This window comes from Marmota flaviventris, chromosome 15, assembly GCF_047511675.1.
Source record: "Marmota flaviventris isolate mMarFla1 chromosome 15, mMarFla1.hap1, whole genome shotgun sequence".
Classification (NCBI taxonomy): Eukaryota; Metazoa; Chordata; class Mammalia; order Rodentia; family Sciuridae; genus Marmota; species Marmota flaviventris.
Window position 1 is genome coordinate 1,933,769 of NC_092512.1, and position 26,000 is coordinate 1,959,768.

A 26,000-nucleotide genomic window follows, 5' to 3' on the forward strand; every position below is an offset into this window, starting at 1 on the left:
ATGGGTGTGGTCTATGGCCAGCACCTGGGGCAGGTGTTCAGAGAGTACCGAGGGCTTGCAGTGACCCTGGATTCCCGTAGGTCCTCCGGCGGCCAGTTAGACATGCAGCTGCTGGTCAGACCACTGTTGCAGGAGGACATGCACTTTAACCCGGTTCCACGTGACCCTGCTGTGCCCGGGGGCAGGGCGGACCATTCAGGGAGGGGCTCAGGGGGACCAGAGGAAGGTGCTGAGCAGAGCCCTGATGGACATCAGAGGAGGGACCAGGTGACCAGGTGGAGGCCAGGACATTCACCTGGGTCCAGGGGCTTCTGGCCTTGCAGTGCCCACAGATTGGCCCTGTTTCTTGGAGATGCTGGGCTCCTGCCCTCTCTCAGCTGCTGTGACCAGGAGATGGCTGTGTGAGTGTGCACCCTCGTCCCAGCCAGCAGACCCCAGGCCCGGGCCTGTGAGGAGGGCAGCACGGGCGCCTCCCCTCCCCCCCAGGTCCTCCCCTGCCATGGAGGCTGAGGGGCCTGTGGACACGTTTGGGTAACTGAGGGAGCACTGGTCAGGAGCAAGGAGGCCGGGGTGGGCCTGACCAGGGGGGTGCCTGGGGAACTCACGTGGCCTGGCTCAGGGTAGGGTGCAATGCGTAGCCTTCCTGTCCCTGCCAGGTCCCGAGGCATTGTGCTCCATGTTGGCCCCCACCAACGATGTCTTCCACCGGCCCCTCTGGTTGTCCAAGCGCCTGTCACCCAGGGAGGAGCAAGAGCTGGAGCTTGGTGAGCAGGTGGGCAGCGGGCAGAGTCTGGGGTAGGGGCACGCTGATGGGCACCAAGGCTCCCAGGCTCATCTGTTCCCATTGCACTGTGCAAGGCCATCGCTGTCCCTTCAGACCCTGCCTCCTGGTAAGGGGACTGGGCAGACAAGCCTGGGACAGCTTCAGTGACCCCCAAGGGCCTGAGGTGGGGTGTGCTGGAAGGCCCCCTTCTGGCCCCTACCTGCCCAAACTCACTCCCCCTGGCAGCTGGGGGCCGGCCTTCCCGGCATCCAGGGACAAAGAGGGCTCCGAGGTCCTGGAGCAGGCAGGGCCGGCTGGGGGCCACCTCCTAGCCAGCTTCACAGAGAGCTTGCTGCTGATCCTTGGGGTCCTTGAGGCTTTGGGGACAAAGGAGAGGTGGCATGGGTCTTCCAAAGGCCATTACAGACTTAAACATCTATGCTGACTGGCAGCCCCAGGGCTGACCAGGGGGTAGTCAGGGATTTTATGGGATGAATGACCACATGGATCTATGAGCAAGAGTTGCAGCCTACCACACAGCCTCCTGGCCACCTGCACAGGTCAGGGCGGGCAACACTCTCAAACGCCCAGAGCAGGCTCCTCCTCAAGATGGCACCAGGCCAGGGCCAGGGGTTGGAAGGTGTGGGGGCTCCCTGAGGCTCAGGTGAGTGTCCTGTCTGGCAGTGCTGATGCTCAGTCCCCAGGGGGTGAATGGCAGGGACTGAGTCTGTTCATTTGCAGCACACCAGGTGGGGGCCATGGGCCACTGACCCAAAGACCGGGTTGCGTGGCTGGCTCACAGCCTTCTTCAAATGGAAGCAGGGCTGATTCTCCTGAGAGCCCCAGGGCCACATGGTGTCCACACCGTCACTGCCACGCTCCCAGGAGAGAAAAGAACCCTGCGCCTGCAGTTCTGAGCGCACTGTTATTTGTGCTTTGGGACCTGCGGTTCAACGACTTGTCACCCTTCTGGGGGTGAGAATGGTTTCTTCACACTGCCTTGTGTTTGTAGGGCTCTCCGTCGGGCTCTCGTAGGGTCTCTGTTCTGTAGGGCTCTCTGGCCTTGGTTTGGGGTGCAGAGGGGATCCTCTGCTGCACCTTGGATGAGGCTTCGGGGTACCCCTAGCCCCCTAGGTGTGTGGCAAGCACCTTCTTAGCTCGTCTTTGCCGCGGGGGAAGGTTTATGTGGCTCATTGCAGAAGTGGTCTCCCTGTGGCTCTGTCGGTTCCACATTCAGGAAGCCTCCGCCACCCTGGGTCATAGACAACAAGCCCACGGCTTCAGTTCTGCCCTTGGGAAGCTGCTGCTCTTTGCTGTTGGTTTTGGTGTGAGGAACAGGAGGGAGCCAGCTCAACTTGTTCCAAACGATGGGAAATTACATGGCACCCTGACCCACCGTGTTTCCCTCGCTGATCTGAAGTTTTGAGTTCAGGTTGTGGATCATGTCTCTGTGCCCTGGGCTGTGTCGGAGCCCTGTGCCCAGGTCATTTGGCTGCACACTGGCCCTACTCTGAGCTGGTCACTGTGCCTCTGTGACATGCCCCCAGCACATGCTGCACTTTCAGTTCTCTTTATTTTAAAGCAAGTTTACAGGTCCAGGAAGGGTCCTCGCGGGGACAGGCTTGCCTGGTAGGGGGTCTCCACTGCAGCCCAGTTTCCCTTGGCTTCCGCGAGGGTCGTGGTCCTGGGTCTCTGGGACTTGCGGCCAGACTGCACTGTTTCTCTGCAGATTACTCAGACTCGAGGTTCCCAGGAGACACAGGGAAGCACTGGACCTGCGACCCATCCTGGGAGGCCCACCTGGTCAGCAAAGCCAGGGCCATGCTGGTCACTGAGCAGAGCCTGGTGTTGGACACCATCAGCATCTACCTGTATGCTCAAGGCCAGGTAGGCCAGAGTCGCTCCACCTGACCAGAGTGGGCCTGCTGACCCACCACCTCCTGCCCCTGAGCCACTGGGCCAGGGAGGAAGCCTGCTTCTGGGCGCATCTCATGGCCATCCCCAGCATTCGGCCGTCCCTTGGCTCCCGTAGGCTTTTGCCATCCCTGAAGGTGCCAGGTGTGAGGGAGTCAGGGCACAGGAGCGTGGAGGCCCAGAGACACCTGAGGCCCAGGGTCCTGCCTGCTCAGGGCTCCTCCCGACCTGCCCGCTAACGCTCACTAAGGCTCCCCGGCTCAGGCCTCCTGCAATTGTGGGATGGGGGGCAGCAGAACCCAACTTACTCCTCCTCGGGGAGGCCCCTGCCCCAGAGGGCCACCAGAGGGCCACCAGAGGTTCCTGAAATGGATGAAGTTGTTCTGGCCCCAGCCTCCAATTTCTGCTCCAACCTTGGTTTCCAGCCTCTGGAGGCTGCTGGCCACACCCTTGGGCCACTCAGGAAGAGACTCTTTGAGGTCTGGGGACGACAGAGGCAGGAACCACATCAGGGCCATGGCTCACAGAGGGAGGCTGCCCCAAGCACTCCGCTGGGTATGAGGGCTGCCAACCTAGGCTCAGGGAGCTGGGCGTGGGAAAGCGTCCAGTCCGAGGGAGCAGGTTGTGCAGGGACCAGTATGGAAGCAGCACGGGGGTGGGGAGCGCTCCCGGAGCAGGCAGGGCTTCCGGCCATGTGACGGGTTCAGCCACTTTCCTGCCCTGGCAGGGTGGGTGGAAGCGGAGTGGGACTGAGCACTGAGCTCTGCCCACAGCTGGTGGAGAAGCATCGGATGTCAGACTCTGGCATGGACATTCAGAGGCTGCTGGAGTTCCTGAAGATGGACCCCCAGAAGGCTGAGGACAAGGTCAGTGCCTGGGCCAGCTTCTCAGGGCCTCCCTCTGCCATTCAGAGGCCCTCAGCAGGGTGACCCCCCGGGCCCCACACTGCTGACGGGACGCAGGAAGCACTGACGGGAGTGAGGGCTGACCTGAGGTCTCCACCCATTGTGTGTTGGGGACCCAGAGGACAGGCCTGGGCTAGGGCCTGAGCTAGGGCACTGCTGATAGAAAGTCTGGACATCACCTGCAGTAGCCATTACGTGTGAGGCTCCCACAGCAGCAGGAGCAAGCTGACCCCTCCCGTTGATGGCCATGTACTGAGCGTCCAGCTGGGTGCTGCCCATGGGCCAGCGCTCCCGTCCCTCTGCCCAGGTCTTCCTCTTCCAACTGTACGGGATCTTCCTTCGCGAGTGTGCCGACATGGAGCTGGTGAAGTGGCACCTGACCTGCCTCCTGGAGTCCTCCCACCTGTCCTGCAGCCAGCGAGAGGTGGGTGGGCACTTACGGGCTTCCCCTCTTCCAGACCCTGCCTCATAGGGCCCCTGTCACTTCCTGGCCCTCAGCCCTTGCTCCTGGAGATCTGTGTGGCTCTCGCAGTGGGGGACCATTGCATCAGGTGCTAACTGGTCCTCCTGGGAGGACTGGGCCTGCAAGGCTGGGAGGACCAGGGCCCTGACCTGGGGCCACTCACAGGATCCTCTGCCCACAGGGCATCGCCCTCTCTGTGGGCTTAGCATCCACCACGCACCTGGAGGAAGCGTGGGCCCTGCTGGAGCACATGGGCCGTACCAGGTTCCTGAGGTGGGCCCTCCCGTCCCCAGACAGCCAGGTAGAGAGTCCCCAGAGGCTGCCGGTGTGGGGGTGTGGGGCTGGGAGAGCCTTGGCCTCCAGCGCTCACGGGTGACATGAGGGTTCTGGAGGGGCTGCTGTGGGGGACGCAGGCCAGCGAAAGCCCTCGTCCCTGCTGGGCAGAGCACCTGGAGTGAAGGGCTCCCCCGACCCCAGGGGCTGTGTGAGGCCTGGCCACCAGAGCTAGGAGGGTGTGCTGAGAGGTCCTTTCTCCAGCACTCCCTGCCCAGAGTCCTCCCTGGGAATGCAGGCCAGCTTGAGGGGCTTCCTGAAGGAGAGGGCTGGTGCCAGGCCTAGGACTGGCCCCGAGAACCTGGCCACTGCCAGGAGCCAGGCAGAGGACTCGACCCTCTCCTGGGGCAGGAGACAGGTGCAGGCTGGGAGGGCAGCCGGTGGGCCTCTGCTAGAGCCCCCAGGACCAGCTGTGCCTGCTGCCTGCAGCCAGAGGACCCCGACCTACACTGGAAGTGGGTCAGCAGCACCTACCTGCTGTGCTACGGACAGATGGCCATTCATGCCAAGGAGCGGATCCTGCCCTGGGTGGACAACATCATCTCCAGGATGGTGTACTACTTCTCCTGCAGCTACTACGTGAGCCCTGCCCCAGCCCCTCCAGAGAAGGGCAGGGAGGGCAGTGCACCCCAGTCCACGTCGCCCCAGGCCACACTCACCACGGAGACAGGAGACTCAGGCACAGGGATGTGGCCGGGCAAAGCCCACCGCGGGACTGCTTCCCATGTTCCTGGGCCCAGGGCTGTGACTGCAGGGGATGGCGACCAGCCTGAGGCTGGTGGAGGAGGCGGCCACCTGCCTGCACTGTCCTGAGCCACAGGCGAGTGGGAGCACCTTCAGATCCCTGCAGCTCCTGCTGGGCGCTCACACTCCTGGCCCAGGGTGGATCTCACCCCTGCCCAGAGCCGCTGGCACCTGGGGCTGTGGTGTGAGTGTGTGGGTGGTGCACACGGTCCTGGGCTGTGTGCTGCCTGCAGGCTGGCGAGAGAGTGTGTGTGTGCTCTGTGTCGAGGTGTGTCACACGTGTGCACCTGTGTGGGTGTGTTTGTGCATGCACGCGAGCTGGGCCCCTGGTCAGGGTGGCTGCTGGGCTGCACAGCAAGCTTTGGGGGACTCTGTGCCACTGTCCCCTGACCTGGCCACCTTTCAGGATGAAATCCTAGAATCGAGCTTCCTCTCCGCATCCATCCTGCTCACAAGGGTGCTCAGGAAGGAGTACGGCGCCCAAAACTACAAGTTCACTCAGACGCCAGAGCTCATCCAGTGTCTCCTGGTGAGTGGTGTCACCAGGGCCGCCAGGGTGGGTGGAGCAGGCAGGCCCGGCCGCTGGTTGGGTGCCACTGCCACACTGGTCCCTCCTCTACCTTCCCAGTGCATCCTCCAGAAGGAGCCTGACTTCCTGGCCACCCTCTGCCGGCAGAAGATCATACTCATCATTGTGGGTCTGAGGTGACTCCCCCTGGGGTCCAGGAGCAAAGACAGGCCAGGTCCTCGAGTGGAGAGGTCATTGTGCAAAGGACTCGAGCTGGGGCAGACCCCAGGGCTGGGCCAGGACACGGCCCGTGTGCAGGGCCGGGTTGCTCTGTTCCCAGCCCAGAGGTGGTTGTGCGGGCACATGCTGAGCCCTGACCCTGGTCACACAGTGAGCCCTGACCTGTGGCACGCTAAGTTCTGGTCCTGGTTTCGGGCTGATCCTTTCCCCACACAGAGCCCTGATCCCAGTCACATGCTGAGCCCTGACCCTGGTCAAGCCCTGGCCTTGTCACCCCTTGAGTCCTGACATGGCCACAAATCAAGTTCTGATCTCGGTCCACTCACAACCCTGACTGACCCCAGAGCAATCCCTAAGTTTCTCACAAATACCAAAGAACCCAAGAGAATGAAGCCAATGAGGATGGCCTGCTGCAGTCCCTGTCACCGGGGGCCTTGCCAGTCCAAGTAATCTCCGTTTCCCCCATGCCTCCCCACCCTGTGCCAGGTGTGTTGCTGTCCAGGTCCACTCCCAGCCAGGCTTTGGCCCCAGCCCACTAGTCCTGCAAAGCCTGTTCTTCTCTGGTTCCTTGCAGCAACCTGCGGCCCAGCCTCAAGCCCCTGGTCAAGTCCAGGATTCTGCAGACCTGCCTGCAAAGTGTGTACCTGCTGCCCCCGATAGAGGAGCTGAAGAGCAAGTCCCCTCTGCCGGAGCCAGCCCCGGATGTCACGGTGACCTTGTGCTTCTGGCCATTCCCCTTCTTCCTTCATGGTGGGTGCCGGGTACTGGCCCAACTGTCCAGCCTTGCTTGGTGAGGGCAGGAGAAGGAGTTAGGGTCCAGTCTTGGTTCCATCCTGGCTGACTTTGACCTTGGGGAAATCCTGGGTCTTGGCGTCCTGCCCTCCCCAGGGCCAGGGTGCTGTGGTGTCCCACGAGGCGTGGCTGCCCAGTGCCCACTCAGCAGCCTCTGCAATGCTGGCAGCACCCACAGCCTCGAAGCACTCCTTATCCTGGCCCCTGAGGCCCAGGTCTTTCCTCTCCAGGACCCTAAGGCAGGGACAGACTGATGGTCCCGCACAGACCTCGATTGCTCCTGACTGGACCCAGGATGCAGCAGAGCCACGTCACATTCGATGACCCAAAGCATCCCAGGGTGTACCCCAGGCTGGGCCAGGCCCTTCTGTCCACAGGACAGCAGGGAGGTGCAGTTGAGCTTAGAGGTGGCCTCAGGGGCCAGGTTGCCAGGGCCAGTGGCGGACTAAATCCTGGCCGGCTAGGCTTTGTTCAGTGGAAACAGCAAAGCCAGTAACACACCTAGTGACCAGGAAAGCCTGGTTAGCAAGGACAGTTGAGAGCCGCGGCCGCAGGCCAGGTTGGGTAGCCCTGTGAGCTCCAGGCGGGGTTCCCCTAGCAGACCCTCAGGTCATCCGGGAAAGCTGCAGAGAGCAGAGGAAGGCGGCTAGGGCCTGGGGAAGCCCACCTCTGTGTGGACACAGACCATGGTGGGCAGCACCCAGGTCCCACGGCAGGAGAGTGGTGTCGGGACCCTTTCCCACCACCCCTGTCTGGCTAGTTGGAGCCAGCTGCGTCTCAGCAGGCAGAGCTGCACGTTGAGGGTATCAGAGACAGGGCCTGGGATGTGGCAGGCAGGCAGGGCTGTAGAGGTTGCACGAGGCACCACGGTTGAGCACACACCTGTGCCCACTTCCATGTGCAACTGTGAGCCTGTCGTCCAAGACACACCTGCTCAGAAAGCCCCTTCGTGCCTGAGGGGATGCCCCGCTGCCTGTGGGTCCCTCCCTACACCCTGGGCATGTCCCTGTAGGACCCTCTTCCGTCTCTCTCCTCATGCCCTGCCCACCCATGCTGTCCCACGCAGGTCTGTATAAATGGGACCCTGGTGACGCTGTCTGGATATGTTACACGCACTGCGAAGGTCTCCAGAGCTCAAGTCCTGGCTCGTCAGGCGTTCACTCCTGGTACAGCTGGGTGGCACCAGGCTGTTCCAGTTTGGGGCTGTCAGCCAAGAGCATGTGGCTGGGTCTTTCTGTTGAGTGTCTGGTGAGGTCACTGGGGAGGTTCAGGGTCACCTGATGAATGAGCCATCAAATTGCTTCCAGAGAGGCAGCACTGATGACGTCCACCCAGGGTGAGGGCAGGCGCTCCTGGTCCTGGCCAGAGGCATGGGCGGGCCTCGGTTCTCAGCCCCCTCCCCTCTCGCGCGATCCCAGCCATCTCCAGGTTCTCTTTGGAAGTCACCCGAGTCACCTCTGTGGTTCTTATGTTTAGAGGCCCCTTTGTTTCTAGATGTGAGCCTCTGTCCTCTGATATCTGATCTGGACATATTTTCTCCCAATTTGTAGCTTCCTCTTCTCTTAGTTGAGTCTTCTGGGCAGCGGAAGTTGCTGATGTTGAGGAAATCCAGATGGGTCACGCTTTCTGGTGGGATGTGGAATAGTGCAGCTTCTTCAGAAAAGGGTCTGGCTCTCCCGCCCCAGGTACTTGCCCACAGAGGCGGAGCCTGCGTCTGGACCAGAGCTAGGCACAGGCTCCGGTACTTTGGGCCTGGTGCCAACCACATCCGCTGCGGCCTCCGAGTCTGCCGACAGCACGTTTCACAGCTTCTCTGCTTTCTGCTAGAAGTCTTGTTCTTTTGGCGTTGACACCTGGCCCCTGTCCAGGTCTGTCTGGGCAACTGTAACCAAGTACCGTAGCTGGTGTTTCACAAGCCACAGAAATCTGCTTCTTGCAGGTCTTGAGGCTGGGAGTCAAGATGCGGTGGCAGGTGGCGGCTCTGGGGAGGCCTCGTCTAGACCCCGGTAGCTGATTTCTGGGTCCTCCCGTGATGGAGGGGCTGGAGTGCCTGGAGCCCCTTTCATGAGGGCACTGATCCCATCACAGGCACCTCCCCAGGTCTCCCCCAAGGCTCCCTCCCTCGGATGGTTCAGTCACCTTTGCTGAACACCAACCTGCAGGGACCCAGGATTCCATTGCTAATGGCTTCCTTCTGCCCCGTGATCTGTGCTGTGCCACCGTCACACTTCCTCGATGGCAGGGCCAGTGGACAGCATGCTCAGGACCCGCGAAGTTCACGCTGGTGTCCAGTCCTGCGTGACAGTGTGATGGGGGTTGGAGCCCTCGTGGACACACAGGTGTCTGAGAGCTCGTCTGCTGCTCCTCCTGGGGGGACGCGGTGACAGTGGACCCTGGCTCCTGGGCTCCCGGAGACACACATTCCGGGGTGGGTAAGCACAGGCCGTCTGCTCCCACAGGGCGCTAAGGGCTTCCTGAGCCCGAGGCCGGGTTCTGCAGACCCGTCTGTCCTTCTTGGCGGTTGCTTCTGCTCTCGGGGTTCTGCCCGGCGTTTCCAGGGAGGTTTGGAATCGGCTGCCCTCCGCACACTGCGGGCCTGGGCCGGCACAGGCTCTGGGGCCTGTGGGGCCCGCGTCTTCCCAGGGCCAGGCCCTCTGCACTCTCCCACCACTCTCCTGCCCATCCCTCCGCCGGGGCTTTCTTTCCTGTCTCCCACTGTGGTGACGTTTTCCATGGTGTCTGGAGGCTTTAGGTCCCCCAGCTCCTTGCTGGTACACAGGAAGTGACCTGTGAGGCTCCACCTCTGCCCGCCGGGGCGCGCGGCTTCCTCTCGTGAAGGTGGCCCAGTCCCTCCTTCCTGATTGTGTCCTCCCTCTTTATCCTCAGCCTGCTGTGCTCGCTAGGGTCAGGGTCAGGGTCAGGGTCGGGGCCCAGCGCAGATGGGCAGCGGGGTGCAGGCCTGTCCTGAGGCGTGGCTCCCAACGCTGGGGGGTGCCCGCCGCTGCCCGCGCTCTCCCAGGTCCTCCACGGGGACCGATTTGGATCTGTTGTGTCTTCATCTTCACTCGGTTTGATGCCCAGACTCTCTGATTTCAGCTGTTACTCTTTGGTGCGCCGATGACTTAAAAGTGCGCCCATCGTCTTCACAGGAAGCTCCATTTCTGTCAGGAGAGCACTTTGCCCAGATCCACTGGCCCACAAGGCGGCAGGCGCCGTGCCCAGCTGTGTGCGCCTGTGAGCGACCGTCTTCTGCCGTCCCTCGCGGACTTGGTCCACACACCCTCAGTGAGGGGCAGGGCCACACGTCCTGGCCGCAGGGCACTGTCCCCCCGCCCCTGACCCGCTATGCCGGTTGCCACTGGATTTCAAAGCTGTTCTTAGGCCATAAAGACGGAGGCCTCTGTCTTGCTGGAGTCGTGGGAAAGGCTGTCTTCACCGCTGGCCTGGCGCCCAGTGCCTGCTGCCAGGTCCCTACACCTGTGTGCCTGTCCCGGCTGCCCCTGCCCAGGTCAGTGCTGGGCCTTGCCCCTGGCTGTGCGGTCAGCCTCGGCACCGCCGTGGCTGAAGTGGCTTTTTGTAGGAAGCCTGTGAGTAGGTCTGGCTGGATGGCGTTGGCCCCTCAGGTGGCGATGGCCCATCAGGTATCTGTCCGGCACGACCGTCTGGCTGGCCGTTCCCTGTCCCTCTGTCCTTGTTCCCCCTTGGTGTCTTTCCACCGTTGGAGTCAGATGAACCTGTGGTCCACATCGTCAGCGCGTCTCTCTGTCCTGCTGGTCCTCACACCTGTATCAGTGCCTGTGTCTGTGTCACGTCCTCTCCCCCCGGCCACCTGCCTATGCGCACACTTCTGTCTGGCCTTCCATCTCAGTCCTTCTCTTGATTTTGAAAACGTGTCGTTCCCAGGAGGCCCTGGTTTGCCCTCTGGATTGAGTGTGCGTGTGTGTGCGTGCGTGTGTGTGTGTGGGGGGGGGGTGTACGCATGTGTGTGTGTGCGTGTGTGTGTGCTTGCGTGTGTGGGGGGTGTGTACACATGTGTGTGTGCGTGTGCATGTGTGTGTGGGGGTGTGTGTACGCATGTGTGTGGGTGTGTGCAGGTGAGGTTGGCACAGGATGTGGACAGCAGTGAGACTGACAAAAGTTCCAGCAGGTGGCTTGCTCAGCCCAACCTGACCAGCAGCGTGCCAGCACTGGTCCCCTGGCCCCAGGGTGATCCCCACGTGCCCTCTGCAGCCCTGCCCGGCCGCTCTCTGGACACCGTGCCTGCAGCTAACATGGCACCAATGGGAGGGAGGACGAGGGAGGGGAGGACCTCAGTGCTGTGAGGAGCCCCGGCCCCCCTAGACTCCAGGGAAGTGCTATCCACTGTCTGGCCACTCTCCTCCTCCTGACATGGATGCACCGGTCTCGCACGCACCCGTCAGACCTGTCCCCTGGACTGGAGATTCCCACGGGTGCTCGCGCTTCCGCGTCTGTGCTGGGTGATTCTGTGGGATGTGCCTCCCCCAGGCCAGGGCACACCAGCAAGCACCCGCCTGAGAGGGAATCGTGGCTAGGAGGTTGGCTAGGGAGGCCCGTCGGCAGGCGCCCTTCTCGCCTGCGTCCGCACCGTCTGTCTCCCTGGGTGAGGCCCTGGCAGAGCGGCAGTGGGTCTTCAGCCGGTCACATCCGCACTCACCATGATGGCTGACTCCCTCACTCAACCTTTCCACAGTCGCCGGGCAGCTCTCAGGGCCCAGCGGGCACCAGGGCGACGGGCGGCAGGTCTGGGGTGACTCTGGACCTGCTGAGTCCTGCGTATCTGGGGCCGTCAGTCAAATAGTATTCCCAGGAGAAGGGCGCGGGTCCAGGGAAGGAGGACTCCGCCTGTCCTCTCCTCGGGAGCCCGGCGCTCCAGGGCAAAGGAAGGAAGGCGTCTGAGAGCAGAGGCAGAGGGCAGCAGGGGACCGCAGCACCAGCCAGGCCACACACACGGTCGTCTCCTGGACACAGCGGCAGCCACAGCCTGCCCGTCCTGCCCTATCCTGGGCGGGGGGCTCAGCCCGAGGGGAGGAGCAGGGGCTCAGGGCAGGGAGGCCTGCTGCCACACCCGCTGACCCGTGTCCGCCAGGCGCTGTACGGGAAGACGGTGAGAGCCCTGGACCTGCTCCTCCAGAACTTCTTCCTCGAGAACCCGGGCGTGGACGAGCTCTCCTTCCTCCTGCAGGTGAGGCCTGCTCCAGCCAGCCTGCCCCGCGTCTCCACACCTGGGGCCCGAGGTCTCTTCCTGGTCAGTGCCCCACAATGCCCGCCGGCCAAAGTCACTGTCTCGGGAACCAGAGGCCTTCTTCCCCACTGCGGTCATGGAGTGAGAACCGGGGACTTGGGGGAGAGTCCCCAGGTTGCTAGCCTCCGTCTCCTCCTTGCTGGGCAGGTGGGCAGCGGTCAGCGGCACTGCTGAAGTCCCCCGCAGGGTTGGCAGCAGCGTGCTGGCCCTGGGCTCTGTGCTTTGCAATGATTCATCCCTCCAGCCCAGAGGTATCCCCGGACCCCTTTGACAGATAAGGGGGACGGGCCGGGGAGGGCCACCTTGCCCCTGACCTCCCAGGTGGCTCGGTGTGGGGCCAGCACTGTCCTAACCCAGAAGGCAGCCCCATGGGCTCAGGTGTGTCCCCAGGAATGCCCTGAGACTCAGAGAGGCTGTGGGGCCAGGTATCTTCCTGGTGGGGGCCGGGAAGCAGCAGGGTTGGGGGGTGGGAGGTGATGGGGCGCTGGGCCCCCGTCGGGCCCTTTCCTCTCTGCCCTGAAGGACACTTGTCCAGAGCTGTGCCGTGCTGTTCTGTGATGTCTGGGCCCAGGGCGGGGTGGGGCTGGAGGCTGGAGGTGACCGAGGCCCACAGGGGGTCAGGCAGAAGACGGGAGCTTCAGGCAGGGTGGCCGGAGGGAGGCGAGCCACGTGGGTGCCAGCCCTCCATCTGGTGGAAAGTAAGTTCTGGCCTGAGCTGTGGGACGTTGACAGTGCCAGCCGGGCCCATCAGCCACTGCGGACCCTGGCGGGGCCAGGACTGCTCAGTTCAGGCCAGAAGCACCCCCCTGCCAGGCGCTGTTGCCGGAGCCCTGCGAGGGCCCCTGTGGGAGGGAGGTGTGTGTGTTAGGGGCCAGTGGCCGGCACCCGTCCTTGAGAGTCTGAGGTCAGGTGACAGGGACAACATGCACGCAGCTGGGATCCCTCCTGGAACCTGGGCCTCCAGGGACAGGAGCGACAGGGAGAAGGGACGGGGCCCCCAGGACAGAGGCAGTCCCTCTCCAATCCCTGGAGTGGCTCAGGAATACAGAGGGAAGAGCGACCACAGGTCCTCCCTGGTGTCCCCCTGCTCCACACCCACATGCTGACCCAGCAGCAGGCCCTGCCAACCAGGCCCCCGGACACCTCCCGAGCTGGCCCCGGCCTTTCTGCACATCCTGGAAGCCTGGTGCGGCCTGTGGTGGTGAGAGGTCTGGTCGTCAGCCCCAGCTCCTAGACCCCCAGGCTGCTGTGCCCATGGCCACTGGAGGCTGTTGCCAGGGGAACCAGCTGTGACTGGAGGTCGCCTGTTGCCCCCTCCCTGGAGAGGCGAGGGGCGCTGAGCCTGGGGTCTCACCGGCCAGCGCTTGCTCCATGACCCCAGGCTGGGCTCGGGGGGCTCGCCCTCCAGGAGCATGCGCGGGGCCTGCAGGGCTGTGTGGGGGCAGGGGCTGGTGCCGCTTGCCCTTGTCCCTCTCTGTCTGGTGTCGGCTGCTCCTTTGTCATGCCCTTGATGACAAGCGGTGAGCGGGCTGGTGCCTCCTGAGTGCTGAGAGTGGCTCAGAGGTAGCAGAACCCAAGGAGGCACCGTGGGTGGCTCGGCACTGAGTGGCCCCCACGCTCTACCTGTGGAGGTTTGACTGCCATCTGAGGTGGGCCCGGATCCACAGTGGTGTCGAGAGGCCGCTGGGCGGCTGCGACAAGGACTAGATAATGTCCTTAGGGCAGGGCCCAGGGCTGCATCCTACTAGCTTCAGGAGCCGAGGGATAGAGACCAGAAGAGACACAGATACACACGTGCTCTGTGTGTCTTGCCGTGTGACGCTCTGTGCTGCCGCAGGACTCTGCCAGCAAGCAAGCCATCATCAGGTGTGGCCTCTTGACCTTGGACCTCCAGAACTGTGAACAAAAGTGAACCTTTCTTCTTTATGGAAGTACCTACCTCAGGTATTTCACTGCAGTAGTGAGAGATGGCCCAGTGCATTGGATTCATAGCTCATTTGGGTCGAAGCAACAGGCCACACCTGGGGCTGGCAACAGGCATCTGATGTAGGGCCATCTTGGGGCTGAGCCCTAGTATGTAGGGTCCAATGCCACCTCCAGGTAAGTGATGTTGGAATGAACTGAGCTGGAGAACGCCTGCTGGTGCCCACTGCAGGATGGCTTGGTTGGTGTTGGCTGTGAGAGGAGGAAAGGTCCCTGTGAAGTGAACATGCTGAGGAGCAGGGTGGGGGCGCCACGGAGGCCGATGGCCTGGAGGCCCCTGTCAGCAAGCCGCCGCTCGGCCGGGCTGGGCTAGGTGGGTGGAGGAGGGCCGCGGCAGCGCTGCTCACCCTGCCCTCCCGCCCCAGCACACGGAGCGCTGGCTGAAGTCCGACAAGAGCCACGAGCGCCAGCGGGTGGTGCTGTCCATCTTCCTGCTCCTTCAGTACGTCGTGGACTCCCTCAAGTTCACCGTGAGTCCCCGTCCTCCCTCGGGGACACCCCGGTGCGGGGAGGACCACCAGGTGGACGTCCCGCCTCATGGAGCTGCCCAGGATTCCTGTGGCCAGACCGTCCGCAAGGGAGGGGAGGGCAGGTCACGGTGGGTGGTCTGAGGACACGGGGCGGGAGACTGGCAGCGGCCAGTAGAGCTGAGGGGGACTCAGCAAGAGCGAGCACCCGAGGCAGGGTGCAGCTCCGTGGTAGAACCAGCACGCCTGTGTTCAGCGTCCAGTACCGGGGCAAAGCTGAAGGCCGACATGCACATGATAAAGAATGGATAAGGAGCATCTAGGGATACATGGCCACAGGCAGACATCAGACCAAGTCCAGGCTCTGAAATAAAAAGGCGCTGGTCCGTTGTACCAGCGGGTCAGGTGCTGGAGAAGAAGAGGGAAACACCAGTGGATCTGAAGACAGGACAAGAGACCCCAGGGACACGAAAGGGAAAGAAAGACAAGAGAAGGATGACCAGAGCCCCAGGGATGGGGAGTCCCAGGGCAGGGAGGGGGGCACAGGCAGGAGGACCGGCCAGGTGACATGAAAACTTCCCAACTTGGTGAAAAATATGAACACATGGGTCCAAGAACATCAGAACCAAAATTGTTAAAAATCAACGTTAAGTAGGAAAATCTTTAAAAGAACCCGAAAGAAAGCAGTACTGTGTGCACACGTGTGTGCAGGCACAGGCACAGGGTGTGGTGGCCCCCGTGTAACAGGCACCTGTGTGTGTGCGTGCTCAAGGGGAGGCAGCAGCAGGCCCGCCCTGAGTCCCCGTCACACATAGTGAACAGTCCCCTTTCCAGATGGGGACACTGGGGTCAGGGAGGCCAGGGGACTCCCAGGCTGGCGCAGGCTCCTGTGGGTCCGGGGCAGGCGTCCCCAGGAGCAGTGCAGGAATAGACAACAGAGGGCCTGTGTGGCTCACCGGTCCCCTCCACAGGAGGAGGCCACGCCCTCCGTGCTGGGTCACCACATTGGCCTGCTGACTCTGCTGTGTCGGGACAAGGACAAAGTCACCAGGAGCCGCTCTCAGCAGTGTGTCTCGCTCCTCCTCCGTCTGGTGGCGGAGCAGAAGGGTGAGCAGCCAGGAGAGGGAGGGGATCGCTCCCGGCCACCACCCTGGCGCCTGGGCCCCTGGGCTTCTCAGACTCAGGCCTGGTCTGTGAGTTGGGAGACAGGGCTGGGGAGGGGGGTGCTGTACCCCAGGCCAGCGGTTCCCCTGAACCTGAGTCTCACGCAGGGAGGGCGCTGGAATTCATGCCCTGGAACAAGGCAAAGCACTTTGAGGTCAAGGTCTCCAAGGAGCGGGAGATGAAGCTTGGCCACATGGTGAAGGTGAGCCCAGGCTGCGCGGGGCCAGCCCTCTCACCACGCTCCCCACCGTGGCCCAGGCTTCCTGAGAGCTGGAGCTGGCCTGGCCGCCTCTTCCCCAGCCCCCTGTACCGACAGGCCCCGGGGGTCCCGGGCGACCTGTGCAGCTCAGGGGAGCGCGGTGGGCAGGGCCAGGATGAGGGCCCCGGACACTGCCCTTTCCAAGGAAAGTCCCCGCCTCAGCCCTCACCTTCTGGTCTGACCGGAAGCAGGCCTCAGGTTGTCACAGGTGTCTGCCTCTCTCCAGAACTTTCCAGGGTGGCAGCCGCGCTTGCCTGGCGGGGACACATGGCCTGGCACTGCCCTTCCAGCCCGTGCAAGCCAGGTGCTCCTGCTCCCTCGCCTGGCCCACCCTCCGCAGGCCCTGCCCGTCAGTTGTCCCTGGCACCGGGCCAAGCTCTGCCCCGGCGGCTGGGCTGCCCTGGGCGTGCTATCCCACCTTTCTGGGCCTCAGTTTCCCCACTTCCAAGTGAGGGTCCCTCTGCTCCCAGAACAGGATGCTGCAGTGGTGGTGGCAGGGTGGTTCCCTGAGAAGGGCACTGGCCGAGCCCCTCCAGGGGACAGGGGCATGGCAACCTGGGTGCAGGATTCACTGAGGACATTTTCTCAGCACGAACAGAGGAGGGAGTGGGACATGGCAAGGGAGGCCGCTGGCAGCAGGCGGTCCAGGGACTGCACGTGGGCAGGGCAGCCAGTCACCAGCTGCCGAGCGGGCCAGCAAGGCTGCTTGCTCCTGTTGTCCCCAGGGCAATTCTCCAGCCAAGAGGCAGCTGGGAGCTGTGGCCACCGTGCTGGCCCGCGGCAGGTCTGTGCCCGCGGCAGGTCTGTGCCCGCGGCAGGTCTGTGTGTGTGACGTTTGTGGGGATGTTCACAGGGTGCTCATTCCTCCCGGAAAGGGCCTGGCTCCTCCCTGGTCGGGCTGGGGCTGAGCAGAGCCCCTCCGTCACAGGCCTTTCGCCAGGACCTGACGGTGGCCCAGCACACGCAGCTGGTCCTCACGCTGCTGCACGGCCTCCACAGTCACAGCCACCTGCGCTGCGACCTGGCCTCCAGGCTCCTCCTCACGATCTTCCAGGACGCTGGCATCAAGCCTGAGCAGGTAGGGCGGGCACCAAGGCCCCTCTGGGGGACAGGGCCCATATCCTCCGCTGGGAGGGAGCCTCCCTGCAGAGACCCAGAGGGGGGCAGAAGGCCACCGTCCCAGGGCTGTGTGTGCACACGCCCAAGGCCACACCTCTTCTCCACGACAGACCCCCTCCCTGCAGCAGTGCACAGGGCCCTGAGGTGGCCTCTGGCAGCCCTGCTCCTGTCCTGTGCCCCAGAAGGTGGACCCTGCCACTGCCCTGGGGGTCATGGGTCCCCTGGTGTCCGTCTGTAGGTGGCTGCAGCTCTAGCTGCCCTTCAGTCTGGGGAGACCAGCTTGACTCAGGGCTCACACACACTATTGTCCAAGGGGCTGCCAGGCCCCACCTGCTCGGGCACCCCCTGCGTCAGCCACACTGGTCCCCCACAGCCTGTCCTCCCACCCCGCCGCCACCAAGGAGTGGAGCACAGGTGTGCAAAGGGGCAGGCGGTGCTGTGAGCCGCGGAGCTGGGTCCCACCCAGGGACTCACAGGGGCCCTGCTGCGGACTGGCCATGGACTGGCCCCCCCTGCAGGTGGCCGAGATCCTGCACAGCCTGCTCCAGGAGCTGCCAGGCATCCGCTTCAAGAACGTCTACAAGACCACGATGAAGGCCATCGCAGCTCTGGGAAGCCAGCACACCCAGGAGGTGGTGGAGGTGACCCTGTCCCTGAGCCACCCCTTCGAGAGGTGGGTCCCCCCTCTGCCCACAAACCCCAGGTGGACGCCAGCTGCCACCCGCTGCCTGCCCTCCAGCCACAGCGGCCCCAGGCCCCAGGCCAGCCTCAGGCTGAAGCAGCCTGGCCAGCACAGCTCCTGCCAGGGGCCTGCTCCCAGGGCCCAGCCTGGCCGGGGCCTGCAGATGCCCTGGGCTCGCAGTCCCAGGAAGGGCCTTCAGCTTGGAAGGTCCTTCAGGCTCAGAGAGCCCCGGAGGCCAACCCAGTGCTCTGAAGACACAGGGTGTGGCGGTCCCGAGCCCCTGGCTGGCTCCTCCTCGGTCATCACTGGACCACAGGGCACTTGTTAGGAAGGCCGCCTCCAACCTGCCAGCCCTGTGGGGTCAGAAGCTAGTGCAAACCTCATGGGATGTGCAGCACTTTGCAGTCTGAGGGCGCTGGGGACCTTGGCCTGTCCCAGGGGACCCAGCCTTTGATGGGCAGCCCAGGCAGCTCAGCCTGCTGCGCGTCCTGTGCTCCTGTCCACCCCCCTCAGCTTCTCGCTTGCTAAGAGGTGAGGCAGGTTGAGGATGGCGGCTGTCAGCTTGGAGCTGGGGGCGGGGTGCCAGGGGGAGCGAGCCCAGGTGTCAGGCAAAGCTCACTTGTGCTCAGAGCCCAGCCAGCAGCGACCAGGGCCCAGACTCAGAACCCACCTGTCACCACTCCTGAGGGCTGGCTGTGTCCATTTCAGGACACCCGGCAAGCTGTCCCGTTGACAGGCAGATCAGGGCCTTCCGGGAAGGCCCCCCAGGGGCCTCTGGGCCCTTAGGCAGCACAGCCCAGGTGCCCAGTGTGGCCTGCAGTGGCTTGGGTCACTGTCTCCCCAGGAAGATCCTGTTCCTGTGGAGGACCCTGGCTACCAACCAGCAGCTGGCCCGCAAGGTCATGACGATCCTCTACATGAAGCTGAAGCTACGGCCCTCCAGAGAGTTCATCCAACCCACCCGCCAGGCCCAGCTCGTCTGCCTGAAGGTGGGCGCCTCTGCCCCGGCCCGGGTGGCCCTGGTGCCTGCAGTAGTGGGCAGATCACCGTTATCTGTGAGGGGGCTGTGTGCCCCACCTTCTCACAGGGAGTCCCTGCCCCTGTGCCCTTGGTGACACCAGGTGTCTGGGGCACCAGCACACTGATCAGCTGCCCCTGCCAGGGCCTGGCTGCTGCCTGGCACTGGTTCTCCATGGGGATGCCCTACCCTGTCCATTCTGCCAGGAATGTCCTGAGCACTCAGAGCAAGTGTCCCCAGGGAGCGCCTAGGGGACAGCAGGGGAGGGCCTGGCTGCCACAGTGATAGAGGGATGGGGGAGACCTGGGAGGACAGTGTGGCGAGGGCGGGAGGTCCCAGTGCCCCCCAGCTGTGGGTAAGGGGTGACAGCCAGCCCCGAGCTCTCCTGCAAGAGCCACTGGAAGTCACAAGGGTTTGGCTCAGGAGTGACCAGTTGGTCTGCCCTTGAGAGGACCCGGGGTGGGGCAGGAGCAGTGGGCTACACTGCCCTCAAGGATAGGGCAGGGCAGGGGTTCCATGGCCACAGGGCTGACTAGAGAACTTCAGGGGACAGAGGGGCCCATTCACAGTCCCGCCCTGGGAACATGGGGCGGCGCGGGGATGGCTGCCCAAGCCAGGGCCAGGAAGCCAGCAGGACCAGGGGTGGCCTTCTCCAAGGGGGTGCTCTGGAGAGGACTGCCACGCTAAGGGCACCTGGATAAAGGAGGCAGGTCACTAGAGGGTGGAGGCAAACTGGGGCAAGGGAGGAGGCCCAGGGTGCAGAGGCCAGGCAGGGCCGCAGGGCCTCACGGCCCAGCGAAGCCCGGCAGTCGAAGGGCACCTGCTCCGGCCTCAGGCTGCTGCAGGTGTGGGGGTGCAGCCAGAAGCAGCCACGGGCAGCTGCTCCACGCCCTGGGCCGGGGCAGGTGGACGGCTGGGGCTGCAGACAGAGTGGCCTGCCCTCCCCCGCTCACCGGCCCCCTGTCGCCTGCTGCAGGCCCTCAACACCATCTACGAGCCGCTGTACACCCAGGAGTACAGGGGCACGGTCCGCTGGGCCTTCGCAGGGGTGCTCATGGGCCTGCTCACGCAGCTGCACTGCCTGCTGGAGCTGGGCATGGTGGAGGGCCTGTCAGACTACCAGGAGGACATCCTGGACGACAAGCCCCTCGGGCCCTGCAGGTGAGCCGCCGGCAGGGCCCAGCCACCTCTCAGGGCCCCCTGGCCCCTGCCTCACGCCCACAGGAGTCCCTGGTGGGCGCGAGTGGGGCTGGACGCTCAGGACCCAGGAAGGAATGAGCTCGGCTCTGCAGGGAGGGGGCAACCAAGAGCAGTGACGATCCTGAGCCACGGGCAGTCCAGGAGGTGGCAGCCTGCCCAGGCCCCAGGGGACCCTCCCGCCTGGGCCCCACTCCAGGACCTGCCTGGAAGCGCTGAAGGGCCTCTTCTGGACCACGAACTACTGGGAGGTGTTTGCCCACGTCAAGCTGCTCCACGGCTGGGAGTGCCTGCAGTGCCTGGAGACCTACCCCCAGGGAGTGACCCTCTTGGCCAGGTAGGTCCCAAGCTGGGTGTCCTCTTCTGCCTGGAAGGAGCTGGAAGTCAGCAGCCCAGGCTCAGGCCACACCCCACACCGGACCCTGCACTCTGGACTTGTGCTGGAAGATGTCTGGGCTGAGTAGCGTGGGCACCATCAATCTACCCACCAACCACAGTTACCAGGTACAGTCAGTAGCACAGCAGGAGACTCTGGAGTTAGACAAAAGGAAGCACTTTCAGGCAGCAGGCAGATGTGAGGCGGCAGGTGAAAGTTAGCTGGCAGCCAGTGGAAAAGTCTGTGTGGGTGGGGGGTTGCCTAACCCTCCCCCCCACCCATCTGGGCCTGGCCCTAGAGTGAAGCACTCAGGGATCATGTCTGCCTCTTCCCTTGGACAGAGCTATGTCCCACTATGACTGCGAGGTCAAGGCCATCCTGGGGCAAGCCATCATCTTTCTGAAGAACAGTGAGGAGCGAGACAACCTTGTGGCTATCCTCATCATCTCAGAGGTCAGCTTCTCCCAGCCACCCTGACCTGCTCCTTACATCAAGGATAAAAAGACACTGTCCTCTGATAAAAGACATCCTAACTTCGGTCTGATACACCAGATCTGCTTCCTGCCTGAAAGTGCTTCCTTATGTTTAACTCCAGTGTCTCCTGCTGTGGCGCTGACTTTACCTGGCAGTTGCAGGTGACAGGTAGATTGATGGCGCCAACCCTGTTCAGTTTCTCAACAGCCCGGATGTCTTCCAGCATGTGAATCAGAGGTCCATGGTCAACTTCATGAACCTGAACCTGAAAAACCCCAACCCGCTGGTGCGGGCCATGAGCCTGCAGGCCCTCAGCAGCACCCTCATGCACCCCAAGAAGGTGAGAGGGGGACATGGGGGAGCTTGGGGACACACCCATTTCCATCCTAGGAAGACTTCAAGGAGAAGGAGGCACCAGAACAGGGCTGCCGGGGTAGAGTCTGGAGGGAAAAGGTAGACGGGAAAGAGGCTCAGGTCTGGAGCAGGAGAAGGTGGCAGTATTTGCTTAGGACAGGGGACTCTGAGGCAGAAGGCCTCTGAGACCAGCACCTTTGACCTCCTTCCAGGTAGGAGGCCCCCACCTGCCAGCCACCTGCCAGCTCCTTGTGCTCCACCCACCTCCTCCTGCCCTTGGCCTCGGGTCACAGGTCCATTCCCCTAGGACCACTGCAGGGCTGGGTCGGAGGCCCAGATGCACCGCCTGACTCTATCCATTCTCCTGTCCATGTGTAGGCGAAGCAGCCCGTGGCCACTGCCTGTGGCCGGTCTCAGCCAGGCACTCTGTCCTCCTCGGTCCCCAAGAGCCCTGCTAGGTGGGGTGGGTTTGGAGATGCGCAGGTACCCTGGTCAGAGAGCCAGGAGTCCAGCTGCCTGTAAGAGCTGTGATCGCAGCCGGCAGCAGGCGACCCGCGTCACCTGGGGAACCTGGAGACACCGGGTGGGTCTCCTTGCAGATGGCCCTGCTCCAGAGCCGGCTGCTGGAGCTGCTGGACAGCTTCCTGCAGCCCGAGCCCAACGATCCCCTGGGGCTGATGCAGATTCTGGGTGACATCCTGCACCGCCTGGGCGACCAGGGCGTCGGCGCCGTCATCCTCAAGATCGCCCAGCACCTGCGGCTCTTCTTCGAGGACGTGAGCCGACTGGAGAGGAAGGAGGAGGGGGCAAAGGGCGGGACGGGCATGCGTGGGACGGGCTTGACAAGGAGCAGGCAGGGCGCCTGCGCAGTCTCTTCTGGCCCACCAATCAGAGAAGCCCCTGCCGCTGTGCGCGGGGCTGGCGGACTGTGCGGCCCCGCGGACGGTGCTGCCCGGCCCCGCGGACGGTGCTGCCCCGCGGACTGCCCGCCCGGGGAGGGGGGTTTGCGTGAGGACCGCGTTCCGTTCGCCCCAGGTGACCCAGGTGCTGCGCTGCCCTCGGGCTTCCCGCCTCCCAGGGCCGACGAGAAGAACCGTTGGTTTGAAAGGCGGGCGCGGGCAGCGCCTGGAGTGAGCCGGGCGGGCGCGGGGCGCGGGGACTCTGTCTTGGGGGGCTGGGGGTGTGGACGACGCGGAAGGACCACGGCCGACCTGGCCCGCTCGGTGGAGGTGCAGGGACAAAGACAGTAGTCACCTGCTGTCAGCAAAGGCGACGCCAGGTCGCACAGGGAAGGAGCCTTGCTAGGGTCACGGAGCTAGGAAGTGACGGACTGGCCCTAGCCTGGGCGGGGGTGTGTGCGGCTGCTGTCAGGAACCCAGACGAGGGACATCTAGGAGAGTAAATGAAAGGCTGCCGGAGGTCCGGGGGTGGCAAGGGGAGCACGGAACCCAGAGAAGACCTAGCAGGGGGCAGAGAAAGGGCAATAGGAGCGACCCTCGGGTGCCCAGGGTCCACCGGTCGGTGGGGTCCCGGATGGCGTGGGTCTGCCCTGAGCAGCGTAGAGCCAAAATGAGGCGTACACGGGCGACTTGAGATCATGGGCAGAGAGGGAGGGGTGATGGTCAGCGGCTGAGGGGCCGCACCGGGGGTGCAGGGGCTGCCTGAGTGGAAGACTTGCCCATGTCTCCCAGGTAAGTGCCGAGGTGCGAGGGTGCGCCATCTGCCTGTTCGGGGATGTCATCCACAGTGGGGGCAAGAAGTTCCGGCAGGCGCTCAAGACCTTTGCCTTCCAGGCCCTGGTGCCCCTGCTCTTCCACCTGGCAGACTCCTGCCCTGAAGTGGTCATGGTGAGCAGCCCTGGCCTGGCTGGGGTGGCCGCGAGAGCCAGGTGTGGGGAGAACCCATCTGCTGGTGGGCTGGAGGACTCGGCCCTGTAGGCAGAGCACAACAGGGCACCATCCTGGACCCATCCAGACGGGAGAGGCCACACCTGGCCCTGCAGGTGAACAGGCAGATGGAGAAAAGGAAAGGACTCATCCCAGAGATGGTCCTGGCTTTTGGAGCTCCACTGACCGCAGCCCCCTCCCCCCCACACACCAAAAGTAAGCCCAGCATTTAGGTCCCCCTGCTCCCTTCCCTGGGCCAGGGGTGCAGACCATGTCCTGCACAGGGGTACCTGCTTTCCCAGAGCCCCCTCCCCAGGAGTTCCCCACATCCAGTTTCCACAAGGATCCACAGGGTAGCCCTGCAGTCCCTGGATTTGTCACATGCTCTCTCTGCAGACCACTCCTGTAGCGTTAAGCTGTCGACCGTCACCTCGGGACTCTGAACAGCCTGGCCCAGGCTCCTTCCCCAAACGGTGCAGGCCCTTTCTCTGAGGCAGAGTGCCCCAAGCTGACTTCCTTGGATGCCCCTCTCTGCCTGTTGCTCAGCCTGTGTCCTTCCTAGCTTCAAGAAGGAGGCCTGGCAGCCAGGGTGACCACTGGCCTCTCCTGAAGCTTCATGTGAATTAGAGCAGGGCACCAGAGGGCTCAGGGAGTGGAGGTCCCTGGTGTGGTTGCCCCCTCCTCTGGCAGCAGTCTCCCCACCCCAGCAAGGTGCATTTGTCCTTGGGTGTTATCCTTGCCGAATCCTCCCCTGAGGTCTGCTTGGGGGGAATGTGGTGAGGCAGAGGCAGAGTACCCTGGGGTGACCCACCTGCTCTGCCTACAGAAGACCAAGCTCACCTTCCTGCGCTGCGTCATCTTGCTAAAGTGGGAATTCCGGAAGGAGCTGTTCAGCAAGTTGGCGTGGGGCCGAGGACTGGGTGCCGAGAACGATGTTTTTATCTACATGGTAAGGTGTGGGCACTCCCAGAGGTGGGAGGGGGAGATGGTTGTGCTGGTCACCCCAGCCCTCTGAGTGGGGTCCATCAGCAGTGGAGAGTCTGTCCTGTGTCTTTCTGTTTAGTGTCCTTGGTCCCTGTCCGCAGTGGAGCCCAGGTCCTCTCCAGTGGCTGGGGGAACACAGCTCTCACACCATGTACCCGAACTGTGTCCAGAGCCACTGTGCAGTGGCCCTAACGGTGTGATGGAGAAAGGGCCAAGGTTCTACCTGCAGGCGCAGCTGGGCCCAGGAGGGGTGCAGGAAACACTGCCCCTCTCATTCTCAGCTGCCAGTTCAATCTCTGACCCAGCCTCTCCTGTCCTCCCAGTGGCCTAGGCTGTCCAGATGACAGTTTCAGGGTTTGGGGCAAGGCCGAGGTCACCAGAAGATGCAGCAGGCCTCCTCAGGCCTCCCTGATCTGGCCACAGCCACCAGGGCCCTGCAAGCTGGGGACACTGCCTGTCTGTCCACGAGCCTCCTGATCTCTGCTGTCCTTGCCCTGCCATTCCTCAGCCTTGGAGGATCCCTCCACTGTTCAGAGTGACCGCGGTGTCCTCAGGGTTTGGGTCTGTGGGACGGGAAGGCAGGAGGTATGCAGCTGTGTCGCCCCGCCCTCTCCTCCAGGGGACGCAGGGCAGCTGTGGAAGGAGGGAAGCCAGGGGCAGTTTTCTGAGGCTGCCAGCCAGGCTGGTCTTGGCGCTACCAGCAGGCTGCGCGTGGTGGGCGTGGACAGGTGGCGGTTGGTCTCCAGGCCCAGGATCAGACGCAAGGCCTTCCTGCTGCGGCCGGCCCAGCCCAGGCTGGCTCGGAGCTCGGCTTCCCTGGGGGAGCGACAGCTCGCTCCCCAGCCCTGGGCCCAGGTGTTCAGTCAGAAGGGCCGCTTGTCCTGGGACCCAGTCTTTCACTTAGCGTGGATGGGGCTTCCTGCCCGCAGGTGTGGGCTCTTGGCCGTTTCTTCACATACAGCCAGTGACGTGTCCTTTTCTGCGCTCACCGTTTCTGGCTGTGTGGAAGTTCTGGTCTCCCGAGGTTGAACGGGCTCCCCTGACTGGCCTGGGCTTTCCCCTGCTCCATGTGACAGGCCGGCACGGGGCAGGCCCTGGAGGGCTGAGCTGAGCCTGTGGAGGGTGGGGGGCATCCTGGGCTGTGCCCGTGGACGGGGGTGGCATGGTGCTGAACTCAGTGCCCACGGAGCAGGGTGCTGCTCACCCAGTGCCTGTAGCGGCACAGTGTCACCATGGCACATGAGTGCGACAGTGGCGTCTGAACACAGTCCTGACCATTTGGTCAGTGCGCTGTCAGGCCCTCTGGAGACAGGCAGCAAGTGGCTGTGTGGGCAGGAGTGTTCAGTGTAGCTGGGGAACAGGGGCGGCCACCAAGAAGTGAAGAGGATCCAGGACACAGGAGTGGGGGACCAGCGGTGCAGTGCAGCAGGCTGTGTCTCACGTAGGCACCATCCCCTGAGACCAGGGAGGCCCGCCCCATGGCCACAGGCCTGGCGGGGGCCGACGGAGCGCACTGGGTGCTGGGAAGAGCCACTCTGGGGAGACACTGAGCACACCCAGGAGCCCTGGGGAGAAGCTGCCACCGTGCTCCGTGACGCTGCACACCTGGCTGGCAGCCCCTCCTGCAGGCTCCCTCCATGGCCATCTCCTGACCACACTGCAGGGCCAGCTGGCAGAGGGATGTGCTCAGGGCCCAGAAACTGTTTGTAGAGTCGGCTCAGTGGACACGACTGGAGGAGGAGGCAAGGAAGGAGGTGTGCAGTGGTCGCCAGACCTTGCGCGTGCGCTGTGTGCGACCTCCTCTCCGGGTGCTCCTTTTCTCGCCACGTGGCTGCCGCGCTCTGGGCTGTGTCCCAGGGTCATGGCCCAGTGCTCCAAGGCTGCCTCTGTCCACCTCTGATTCACTTGAAGACCTCCGTTGCCTGTCTGGGGTTGATGGCTGCAGCTCGTGGTGTGGATCTGGAGTGACCCCAAGGGGTCCCCCGTGAGCAGTGCCCAGAGGTGGGCTTTTAGGGAGTGACTGGATCATGAAGGCTCTGGCCTTGTCAGCTGGTTGAACGTTGGAGGGGTTAGAACTTGACTGGACTGCTGGGAGGTGGCCCGAACTGTGGG

General features: G+C 63.5%; 1 protein-coding gene across 1 annotated transcript in view; it reads left to right on the forward strand.

Annotated features, from left to right (window-relative positions):
- The window catches only part of LOC114102841 (maestro heat-like repeat family member 5), a 30,988-nt gene continuing 4,988 nt past the window's right edge, over nt 1-26,000 (forward strand). Inside the window, exons 1-23 of the mRNA XM_027948335.2 lie at nt 1-160; nt 657-764; nt 2,493-2,650; nt 3,451-3,543; nt 3,890-4,006; nt 4,227-4,346; nt 5,529-5,651; nt 5,751-5,827; nt 6,445-6,580; nt 11,770-11,865; nt 14,274-14,378; nt 15,347-15,482; nt 15,647-15,741; nt 16,727-16,876; nt 17,436-17,594; nt 18,448-18,588; nt 19,594-19,778; nt 20,014-20,151; nt 20,532-20,643; nt 20,861-21,004; nt 21,618-21,794; nt 22,710-22,865; nt 23,731-23,853. Coding sequence (XP_027804136.2) covers nt 1-160; nt 657-764; nt 2,493-2,650; nt 3,451-3,543; nt 3,890-4,006; nt 4,227-4,346; nt 5,529-5,651; nt 5,751-5,827; nt 6,445-6,580; nt 11,770-11,865; nt 14,274-14,378; nt 15,347-15,482; nt 15,647-15,741; nt 16,727-16,876; nt 17,436-17,594; nt 18,448-18,588; nt 19,594-19,778; nt 20,014-20,151; nt 20,532-20,643; nt 20,861-21,004; nt 21,618-21,794; nt 22,710-22,865; nt 23,731-23,853 — 3,009 coding nt within the window. The remainder of the gene's footprint in view (nt 161-656; nt 765-2,492; nt 2,651-3,450; nt 3,544-3,889; nt 4,007-4,226; nt 4,347-5,528; nt 5,652-5,750; nt 5,828-6,444; nt 6,581-11,769; nt 11,866-14,273; nt 14,379-15,346; nt 15,483-15,646; nt 15,742-16,726; nt 16,877-17,435; nt 17,595-18,447; nt 18,589-19,593; nt 19,779-20,013; nt 20,152-20,531; nt 20,644-20,860; nt 21,005-21,617; nt 21,795-22,709; nt 22,866-23,730; nt 23,854-26,000) is intronic.